General features: G+C 59.0%; 1 protein-coding gene across 1 annotated transcript; it reads left to right on the forward strand.

Annotated features, from left to right (window-relative positions):
• Positions 1 to 1,782: 1,782 nt before the first annotated feature.
• Positions 1,783 to 5,687, forward strand: SIX2 (SIX homeobox 2). The gene is made up of 2 exons (XM_061156300.1): positions 1,783 to 2,342; positions 4,467 to 5,687. The coding sequence occupies exons 1-2, from the start codon at positions 1,783 to 1,785 to the stop codon at positions 4,795 to 4,797; spliced, it is 891 nt and encodes a 296-aa protein (XP_061012283.1). The 3' UTR covers positions 4,798 to 5,687.
• The last annotated feature ends 5,821 nt before the right edge of the window (positions 5,688 to 11,508 follow it).

Genomic DNA, 11,508 nt, shown 5'->3' on the forward strand with positions numbered 1-11,508 from the left:
CTGCACAGTCCTAAACTGAATGCGGAGCCCAGGCTGTTTTGGTTTGGGTCCTGGCACTGGGAGCCAGCGAGACTCCGGCTTCCAGGCGAAGCGGAGGTGGAAAGGACCACTCAGTGAAGGATCTAACCCCGGGGCTTTTCAAAACCGTAGGAACAGCCACAACACCCCCTCTTCCACTCCAGCTCTTCCATCTACTTGCCTGCCCTTCTCGCAGAGAACCAGCAGCACGTGTTTACATATGCGTCCTGACAAAGAAGTAAAAAAGCAAGATTCCCTTTTTAAGCCCCTCATCCCGGAGCTCAGCGACCCGGTTCTCATGTTGGAGTTGGCCAGAGCCGAGTCGGAGTTGAGAGGCCAGAAGGTGGGGGATCTTGCCTCCACTCGATCCTCCCCGACCACCCACAGGGGAAGCGCCACGAATTCAAGATTCCCTGCCCTCGCCTTCCCGTGGGCAGACCACCGGCGCTGCCCACCGGAGTTAACTTCCGTAGAGGCCGCACGGAAGTGCCGGGCGCATTTCGGGAGGTGGGACCCGTGGGGTTAAGTCTGTGTCCCCGCCCAGCAAGAAGCAGAGAGCGCTCAGCGGGGCGGTACCGGCGGTGGGGCAGCCGGCCCGGTTAGGAGACGAAGGAAAGGCGGGATCCTCCAAGAAGTAGATTGTCAGGCGTCTGCCTGTGGCCACTGCCAAAATTTCCCCACTTCTCTCTCTTACTCCCTCCCCCTTTCCCTCGCAGACCGGTCGGGTCCCGAGCTCCTAGGATGGGGGTGGAGCACTGTCAGCAGGAAAAGTCAAATCTTTGAGGGGCGCCCGAGAGCATCCAAACTATTCCACCCCACTGGTCGGCTCCTGAGCACAATCCACCCGGCAAACAGCGGCCCCAGGAGCGCCGTGATGACCCAGGGGGTCATCCGGAGAGGCCCTGCGAAAAGCTGCCCAAAGTTTCTTCCCCCTCGTGGCTCCCTCCGCCCCTCTCCGTCTCCTTCTTCCCGGCACCCCCTTAAACAGTCCTCCGCCTTCTCTTCTCCCCTCTTCCCTCCCCACTGTGGTCCTCCCCTTTTCTTCTCCGCGCGTCTCCTCTCCGCCCCCCCCACCCCACCCCGATCCAGCACCTTCCTTGCTCTTTGGGCGCCCGCCCCGTCAATCACCGCCGCCGCCAGCCCCAGCCCGGCCCTCACCTCCTCCCGGGCTCTTGGAGAGCCTCCGGCTCCTGTCTCGGGCCGCCCTCCGCTCTGCGAGGAGCCCGGCGATCTGTCAGCGGAGCCGGCCGGGGGGAGCCGCCTGGCCCGCCGGGGCTCGGGTTACCAGTGACTGACAGCGTCTCCATGGCGAATAATTTGACTCCGACTATTGTCTGGCGCGGGCAGGCCCCGGGTCAGATAACCAGACCAATCAGGGCTCGGGCCGCAGCGCCTCATGCCCGCTTAGAATAATATTATTAAAAAAGCAGCGAGCAAGCTAGACGGGAGGGAGAGAGCGAGAAGCGAACGAGGGAGCGGCGGGCGGGCGGGAGGGCGCGGAGCATGCGGAGCGGCGCCGCGGGCGGCCCCCGGGCTTGGACGAGGGCGCTGGCGAGGCGCGCGGCCGGCGGGGGCGCTAGGCGGCGCGGGATCCACGGCCCGCGCGGGGACGAACTGCAGTGACTGCGAGTTCGCCGGGAGCCAGCGCCAGGCCAGGGGCCCCCAGTCCGCCTCTTGGCTCAGGACGGTCCGGCGGGGAGGCGCCCATGCCGGACCGCGCGGCGCGCTGAGGGCGCGCGGGCGGGCGCGGGAGCAGCCGGCACCATGTCCATGCTACCCACCTTCGGCTTCACGCAGGAGCAAGTGGCGTGCGTGTGCGAGGTGCTGCAGCAGGGCGGCAACATCGAGCGGCTGGGCCGCTTCCTGTGGTCGCTGCCCGCTTGCGAGCACCTCCACAAGAATGAAAGCGTGCTCAAGGCCAAGGCGGTGGTGGCCTTCCACCGCGGCAACTTCCGCGAGCTCTACAAGATCCTGGAGAGCCACCAGTTCTCGCCGCACAACCACGCCAAGCTGCAGCAACTGTGGCTCAAGGCGCACTACATCGAGGCGGAGAAGCTGCGCGGCCGGCCCCTGGGCGCCGTGGGCAAGTACCGCGTGCGCCGCAAGTTTCCACTGCCGCGCTCCATCTGGGACGGCGAGGAGACCAGCTACTGCTTCAAGGAGAAGAGCCGCAGCGTGCTGCGCGAGTGGTACGCTCACAACCCCTACCCCTCACCTCGCGAGAAGCGCGAGTTGGCGGAGGCCACGGGGCTCACCACCACGCAGGTCAGCAACTGGTTCAAGAACCGGCGGCAGCGCGACCGGGCAGCCGAGGCCAAGGAAAGGTACGAGTAAGTAGAGCTTCCACACCAGCTTCCCCAGGGCTCGAGGGAGAGGGGGTCCCGGGACGTCCACTCAGCCCCTGGAGAGGTCTGAACTGGGCCCCTGGTCCCAGCCAGGGCCCTGCTGCGGACTGATCTAACCCGGACTGCTCTTTCGGGGGACCAGGAAATCAGAAATTTGTCTAAAGCGGGCAAAGCAATCGGGAAATCGTCAACTCACTCCCTGGTCGCTTGTGCGAAAACGTGGAGAAGCAGCGAGCCTCGGGGTCAAGGCAAGACAGTAGGCCTGGATTCCTGGCAAGGGGGGCGGGTACCGCAGGCAGAGCCTGATAGTTTTCCGAAGGTCGGAGGGCTGAGGGGTTTGGCGAGGACTATCGGGGTTGCGGGTTTTAAGACTGCGTGCAAGAATTCACCAGCTCTTCCTGGAACTTTCAGTCAGCCTCACTCAGCACCAGGCCTTGTGATTAAGGGTCAGGACCGGGATTAGAACTTCCCTGATACAACCTGGATGTAGAAGGGCCTAGAAGAATTTTCCTTGTCTGGATAAGGGGGATGATAGGGAAAGCCTTTTATCCCGCATTGAAAGGACCAAGAGGCAAAAGGCTTGGGGAGGAAGTGTCAGCTCCCGGAGAGAAGAAAAACACATGTCCCGTTTTCTGCCTTGTTGGACCCAGCAGCATTTCCCTGGATTGCCAAGCCTTTAGCTCCTCTCTCCTTAGGCTCTACCCTCTCTGGCGGTAGGTCGGTAGGTCTAGGGTGAGCTGAGAGCAACAGAAGGGCTGGGAGTCGCTCGTCCTCACAGAAACCAGGACTTCCTGAACTTGCCTTGCAGTTGACAATGAGGCCCCTGTGGCTTTGGCCTCTCAGAACCCCAGATCTGGAGCAGAAGATGGGAGAGAAACTGTGGGAACAGACTCCAACCTGAGTGTAACAGCAAAATAAGACACCTGGGGTCTGTGGTACTGGGTGTGTGCAGCCCAGAGTGAAGGACTGGGGTCAGAGTGGGGGTGCTGAACAGTGTAATCTGAGGTGGGGAAGAGGCTTCCGGCTGACCTGGTCTCTAAGACCATGAGGGTGGGGTATCCGCAGTTGTAAGGATTCAGCTGCCAGCCCTGTGGAAAGTCGTCTTCCAGGAAAACAGAAAGAAAAGGCCCCGGAAAGCCAGTACAGAGAATCTACCTAAGAATTCAGATTTCCAAATCTGGGTGAGGGGCTGTTGATGAAAGACCCTGCAGGAGGGGGGTTCTCCCTGTGGAGGCCCCCCTCCACCCAGACTGGCGTGTATCCAGAATCCTGAAGAACTAAGTGCACAGGCCAGGCCCAGGTGAAGGCGGAAGAGTCAGTTTCTCGTATGGTGGGAGAATCTAGGCCAGGATTAGCAACCTTCTTCCCTGTCTCTTCTCTCAGAAGCCACCCTCCACACCCCCAGCCTCAGGCCCCAGCTGAAGCTTCCACTGTGCCACCTGGGAATGGGCACCTTTGCACCCTTCGGGCCTCCTTCAGTACGCCCCACAGGGAAAACTCTAATGCAGCCCGACCATTTGGAACTGGAGGGAAAAGACCCTTAGCTCCCGAAAACTGTCCCTCGGACAGAGACTCCCCTCAAGCAGAGGAAAGCAAAAGGAGACGAGGACCTGTGAGATTTCAAGTCCTCAAGTGGACCCTCAGCCTAGAAGCTAGGGCTCCTGACTCTGCTGGTCCCAGTTCTCCGCAACAAACCCTGGCTTTGTTTTCAGCCAGGAGTGATCTGAAAAGCCAGGCACCTTCTCTTCGTCCCTGTCCCTCTCCGCGACAACTCCATGAACCCTGCTCCTCTGCCCCTCTGCTCTGGAAAAGAAAGGTTAGCCACTAGGTGGGGGCAGGCAGGGAGGGCAGATACAGGGAGAACAGAAAGGAATTTCTGAGATTAAGAGCAGGAGAGGTGGGCAGACAGAAATGATACAGGGAGAAAGTATAGAGAAAGAAACCGGGTCTGGAGAGACTAGGAGAACCAGAGCCTAGACCTGGAGGAGAAAATGGTAGAAACCGAAAACACCCGCAGGCTGCGCGCGGCGGCTCTGGTTCCCGCCGCAGCGCCGAGCGGCCTCGGTTTCCCCGCTGACCCCTGCTTTGCTCCTGCTCTTGCAGGGAGAACAGCGAGAACTCCAACGCTAACAGCCACAACCCGCTGGCGGCGTCGCTGAACGGCAGCGGCAAGTCGGTGCTAGGCAGCTCGGAGGACGAGAAGACGCCGTCGGGGACGCCAGACCACTCGTCGTCCAGCCCCGCGCTGCTGCTCAGCCCGCCGCCGCCCCCGGGGCTGCCGTCCCTGCACAGCCTGGGCCACCCTCCGGGCCCCAGCGCCGTGCCCGTACCCGTGCCGGGCGGAGGCGGCGCGGACCCTCTGCAGCACCACCACGGCCTGCAGGACTCCATCCTCAACCCCATGTCGGCCAACCTCGTGGACCTGGGGTCCTAGAGCCCCGTCTGCCTCGACGCGCTTGCCTTCTGGCCTGGGCGCTGGGGACCCAAGAGGGACCGTGTCCGAAGGGCGGCCCGCGCCGGCGGCCCCACCAGGTACTGAAAGGCCCGCGCGCTGAGCGGGCAAGAACTGCTGGCCCGGGTAGGACGGATGGCTCTATGGTTTAGTCTTTGTTCGGGACTTTTTTTTTTTTTTCTTCCCAACAAGTTGCTTTGGAGGTCCTTTGGAGGCCGGGACCCGGTCTTGAACCAGGGAAGGGAATAAATTATACACCATTCTCCTACTCTTTCTCTTCCCCTGCCTTCTCCTCTCCTCTCTTCTCTCTCTTTGCCTTCCTTGCTCGTTCCTTCTTCCTCCCCCCTCCTTCTCTTTTCTCCTTTCCCTTTCTTCTTCTTCTTTCCCCCTTTTCACTGTATGTTTCCCTCTGTGCCTCTTACTTGTCACCTCTCACTAGATTTCTGTTATTCTGCCTCCTCTGTCTCCTCTCCGCCAGCCTCTTGCTCCTCGCAAGCTGTACCCCTTAGTATCTCTCCTTGTGCCTGGCCATCTGCGTGCCGTCCACCTATTCCTCACTTTCCTGGGGTGGGAGGGGAAAGAGCGAAGAAAAAACAGGGCCTTTGAACCTGGGCTTTCTCCAGAGGCCCTTCCCCGAGGTGTCAGCTTTGCGCCCAGTAACTTAAGTGAAGGAGAACGGGCCAAGGAGCAGAAGCCCCTGCACGCCCCCTTGCTTCCAGCCCCTCTGTCTTGGTGAGGCCCTGCCAAGCTCTCCTATTCCTCCCCGGACAGTGGCCACCCGGCTCCAGGCGGAGCGTGCCTCCGGAGCTGCGGACTTGCCATCTCCCTGTTATGCCCTCATGTGAATGTTCTTCGGGAAATATTTCTGCTTTTATTTTATAATAAAATTAGAAATCATAAATATAAATATGGATATATATACCACAAGGCCTGCCAGCCGGATGTGCAGCTGTGTCTGATTTCCCTACAGGGACTTAACACCCCGGGTGGACCGTTCTGGGCAGCCATGCCCAGTAAGTCCCGGAAACTGGGAGATGCCGTCCCACGTACATAACCTGTATCAATAGCCAAGTGAAGGGACTGAACACTCTGAAACCTCCTGCCCCAAAGCCCTCCGTCCCTTTTCTTGTCCCAGAAGCTCCCCGCAGGAGCGAGGAAGGGGCAGCTGCTCTTGGGGACTCCTCTGCCCCCATCAGCCCAGCAGTGTCCTCAGCTGGCTCTTTCTTTCCTGGGGATGGGGGAAGGAAATGAGGGGCTGTGTGCGGAATGTGGGTACTGTGTTTGAAGATGCCAGGGCTGGGGAACAAGTTGGGCCATGGAGTTTTCCTAAAGGGCGGACTCCTTAGCGGTGATCGCAATGCCCAGAACCAGGTGGAAGGCACTGGGCAGATTCGCTGGACGAAAGGGCAGCCGCTGATCCAGCCGTGAAGCCCGGATCAGGCGTGTGGCCGTGGAGCAAAGGTCTCCATACTTAGAAATCTGTTGGTTTGGGGTGGAGATGAGGGGGCTTGGGGAGGAGGGGAGTCCTGGAGACTCGACAAGCCTGGCTCTTGGAACGCGTGTTCTGAAAGGGAACAAGCAGATGCCAGGACTTGGCTGGTCAGATCGAGGAGTCCCTGCCACGTGTGGTGCCTCTGCGGCCATAAATTAACCTGCACTGCCCCCTCCCCTCTCAGGGATCCAGCCTCCCTGCACCCCATTCAGCAACACGTCTAAGCCGGTCCTGGCAGATCTGAAGCAGGCGGGATTTCTCACCAGGGAAGTTGTGGCTTTTTCGTGTCGGGTCTTGGGGGGCTGTTGGAACAATATACTTGCCTCCTCTGTGACCAGGACACTTGTGACCAGATCTGGTGGCCCTGGGTGAGAAGGGATGGAGAGGATGAAGCGCTCTTGTGACCCGTAATCCTGGAGCTCGGGGACTTAATTGTCTGGCACTTGACTCTTTGGTGAAATCACCGCTAAAGGAGAACCCTTTTGCGCCGACTTTCTAAATAACAAGGATCTTTCCCAGTAGAGACCCTTACGACTCCAGCAGCTGGGCGTCTAATTTGGAGCAGGGGGCTTTGCCTCAGACTTCGTTCTGTGCAGGCGTGGGAGTCAGGTTTTACCCAGCATGGTGAGATCACATCAAGTGCCCAAAGTTCCCTGCACCCCAAGAGGAAGTCCAGCCCTGGCAGCTCCTGTGGCCTCTCCTGGAGGCTGTGCTCTCTGCCTGACAACTCAGATTTTCCTTGGTGGGAGTGGCCCCACCCTCCACCCCTGGCAGGGTGTAGAGCTGAGGATCCACAGAGGCTTGAGAGAGCAAGAAGCTGTCTTGGGTCAGCCGGCAGGTCGGTGATTACTTCTGGAAGGGAGGAAAGACAGTAGTCCTGGATCCTGAATCACCCCGATTGTCCCCCATTTTCCATACTCAAAATCACAGACAAACATGCTCTACACCAGCTTTCACAAGGACACACACATATTTACAATTTGACTCACTGTGCCATGCACTGTGGTTAGTACAAAAACACTCACCCACTCACACTTGGTGGCCACACAGGGAAATCCATCACACAAAACTCCATCATACATATGTTCACATGCACACGAACAGAAATAAACACACCCAGACACCCTAACACATGTCCTCAGGTGAAACACTCTCCTGCACAGATGTAGTGAGATACCTACACAAGTGAGCCCTTCCCTCACCGATGTATTCACGCATGCGAACACAAACTTCTGCTTCCCCCCAGAAACCTGCATATCCACCCTCATGGGCAGTGCCCTTGCCAGCAGCCAGTCCCAGCACATTGACCTGCTGGGCCCAGAACACAGCCTCGAAGCACAGCTGGCTGGGAAAGCCAAGGCTGCAGGAGCCGTGGCCCAAAGAAAGGTGCTAACCCATCATGTCTGCAGACGGTCAGGGCTCCCAGCTGCAGCACCCTCTCTCCCCAGACCCAGATGGGATCAGTGGAGTTAGCCGCGAGCTCTGATTTGGCCAGTAGGGGGCGGGGTACCTGTCCTGGAGCTTAATTCAGGCTTAGTGGTGCTACTTGTTGCAACTTCCCTCTTTCCCTTCGCCTTGGAAAGTTAAGCCTGAAAATATTTATTTAAAAAGGGAAACTATGCAGAAGTTCTGAAAATAAACCTAAGCAGCTACTTACCCACTGTATAAATCTATACAAGCCCAACCCTCCACTCCACACTCCACTAGACCTGCTGCACCAACTGTACATAACTTTTGCACAGATGTTGCCAGGTGAATACAACCACTCCCTGTCCGGGCCTTCACCAAACGGGGTTCCCGATGACTTGTCACCCCTCCCCTCTGCCAGTAGTCACTGAAACTGAGAGTTTTGCTCAGGCCACTTGAAGGGACGCAGCAACTAGAAGCATGTTGGGAGAGTCTCCCTTTCTGCTTCCCCAACTATGTTTGCTGTTCATTTATTCCCAGCCAAGTCCCATACCCATGTACCCTTGAAAGTAAAACTCTAATGAAGAAGGTAGAATTCAGGCCTTGAGAGCAGCTGGCCAGCTACTCTGCTTGGGGGACTTAAAAGCCGAGGGCTGCTGAGGGCAGAGGGGAAACTGAGGGCTGGCTATGCTGCCTCCGCAGTCTCTTTCCATGCCGGGCACTCGGCAGCCCTCTCCAGGCCTCAGGTCAGGCCTGGATCTGATGTCCCTACCCTGAAGGACATCTCGAGGGAGTGACTCGTCTGCCTAAGGAGCAGGTGGTGATGGTGCGCCACACAAGAAAAGGTTAAACAGAACCAGGGAGATCTGGGGAGACAACAAGTCCACTCAGTCTTCAGTTTAACCCAGTCCCTGTAGGACACACCATTTCAGTACCTGCCGAAAACAGGGACCAGCCGAGTGGGGGTACCAAGTCAGGACATAGGGAATTTGGCCTCCTGGATTCCAACAGCTCCCACCTCTTGCCCAGAAGGATGCTGGGGGGCGGGGGGTGGGGGGAAGAGGGCTTTAGACAGGAGATGTGTGAACGTTCTCATATTGAGGGGTGGGTGGAGGATGCAGGTCTCGGGCTCATGACTGGGCCCTTTCCTTTTTTTCGCATCACCCATCCCAACGCTGCGGCTTAGGTACCCTTGGTACTCGGAGTTGACTAAGGAGGCTGGAGAGGAAAGCGCCTCAGTGCGTGAGGATGGACTGCCAGATGTGAGAAGGCTCATAAGAGTGTGTGAGCTCAATAGGGTGGGAAAACGCGCCGGTGCGCCTTGAGACGGCAGCTCTTTTGAGTACATAGGTGAGTGGGTGAGCCACTGAGCTGCCCAGGGCACTTGGAGGAACCCAGAATGCGGCTTGTGAATAGAGGCGCCTGGGGCTGGAGGAGAACCAGCCTCTCCTCTCGCGCCGCGGGAACCCAACCGTGCCAGAATTGGTCCTGATTCCTGGACCCGCTGCTGGGCGCAGGCAGCCTGAGTGGGGAGGAAAAGAGGGGGGCTGGGTTGCTGCTGCCCGGGGTGGCGGGGGTGGGGCGCAATGGAGCCCGGAAAGATCTGGAGTCCCTGTGTCAGGGTCAAGGCCTCGCGTGCCTCTTCTCCGGAGCCTCTTCTCGAAACTCCGTGGGTCCCTGTGCGGCTGAAACTCAAAAAAGGTTTCTCCTGGGTGGAATCGGAGAGGAGAGGATCAGAATGGGTGCCCTTCAAAGGGGGTGAGTTTTCCCCACCGGTGCTCCTCAATCACAAATGCAGGGTTGCTTCCGCGCTAGGTGAGAGACTAAATAAGACTTTGCGGATGCGCCCGAAGAAAGACCCCTTTGCGAGGCCCGACAGGCGGCCCTAGTCGCCCCAAAGGCTCTCTTTCTTGAAGGGCGCACAAACCCGACAGGCTGGCACAAGGGACGCCTTCTTTAGGATGCTAGCAGCTCTGGCAAAGGCCAGGGCTAAATACAGAACTACCAGCCGCCCGGCCCTGCCGGAGTACACCGTGCGTCCTCACTGTTTGACTAGCGTGCGACGGCTGGGACTCTGGCAAGCTGCTCCCGGGCGGCTGAAGCCTTCGAAGACCCAGCCGCGCGCTTGATGCCAGGCCCGGCGCGACCGGCTTTCCCAGACAAGTGACCCGCGCGCTGCTGGAGATGACACGAGGCTCTGGGGCCTGAGCTCCGTGGAGCAGGGGCCCGCGGGACTGTGCAGCCCTCTTTCTCTGGACCTTGAGCTAGCGGCGCGGGTAGGCCCAGGAGCCGGAACGCTGGGGACGCGCCGCGGGCAATAAAACCAGGCGCAACGCCACCGACATCCGGGCTCGGGACTGGGGGCTGGGGGGTGGGCGGGGCGCTTCGCCTCGGCGGGGCCAGGGCACTCAGGCCCAGCCAGCCCACGCCTGAGGTCCTGCAGTCTGCTGGCTGTGGTGCCTCGGTTGCCCCGGCCGGGGAATCAGCCCAGTCGCCCGAGGTCCTGTAAAGAGAACGACGGGTCGGACAGGAAAGCGAGAGCAGCCGCGGGGGCGGGCCTTGCAGAGCTGCGGGCCCTCGACTCCCTTCCTTCAGGGTTTTTCCAAGGGTTTGTGTTGGCTTCCCAGCCAGGACCTCTCGTTAGTTCCAAAGCTCATTGCTGGCAGAGTCATCCGGGTAACTCGCCCTGGGCCACGGAGACGCGGATCGGTGTTGGTGGCTTCCCTGGTGCCCAGAGTAACAGGTCATACTTTTCCTTTCTTGAACGCTCACTCCGCATCAGGCACTTTCACACCTGGTATCTGTTTAATTCTCACAGAGGCCACACAAAGAAGCTATTATTACTGATACATGAAACTGAGACGCCAGGTTCGGGAACTTGCCCAGAGTCAGACACGTTTACAGCGGTGGGACCGGCATTTGAACTTGTTCCTTGCCAGTATGCAGCGCACGTTTGCGCGGGGCCAGGGATTGGAGCGGCGCCTAGCCCCGGGGTCCCCCGGTGGCCGGGACGGGCGCAGATGCTTCCCGGGGGATCGGAGGCAGCCCTCTGCCGCCGGAGCGAGCTGCGGCATCGGGGTTCGCAGTCCCAGTGACCCGCCCAAGTCCAGTGCAAGTGTTTATCCCCTCGACCATCAGCGTAATTACCCCGTTTCCTCACTTGCGCTCTTCTATGTAGTTTTGAAGCACCATCGAGTACCACAAAGCAGATTTCGACCAGCGCGGGTTACTAGATAGAAAAGAGAACCTTGGGATCCTAGGGTCAATCTGCTGCCGCTTCCCTCTTCGCCCTCCTGAGACTCGGGCCTCGTCTCTGCCATTCTGATAGGGACAGTGAGGCTGATTGGGGACCCTGAGGGCTGAGACCTGAGTGTTGGGTGGGACGCTCTCCTCTTTGTCCGCCTCCAGCCCCACCTCCATTAATCCTGTGCTGCAGACAGGGCTCTCTGGTGGGCTGTAAATAAAAAGCATCATTCAATTAACACAGGTTTACTGCTGGGGTGCAAGGAGGTTAGAAAAGAGGCGGAGCACAGACACTATTTTTCAAAGACCAGAGCGCATCGGACCCATCCCAGTCCGGCCTCCCCCGCTTCCCCAACGCACACCCATCAGCCCCCCTGAAAGCCCCCATTCCCTTCACCCGTGGAGCTGTAGATGGTGCAAGCGCTCAGATTCCACCCGAGCTAGGTGGTTCTGTCAGTTTCAAGATAAGGTGTGTGCAATACCCTGTTGTCCCCAAGCAGAGCCACTGGCGACCCTGAAAAGCTGCCCTGAGACACCTGAACTGAAGAGGG

Source organism: Dama dama, chromosome 11, assembly GCF_033118175.1.
Source record: "Dama dama isolate Ldn47 chromosome 11, ASM3311817v1, whole genome shotgun sequence".
NCBI lineage: Eukaryota > Metazoa > Chordata > Mammalia > Artiodactyla > Cervidae > Dama > Dama dama.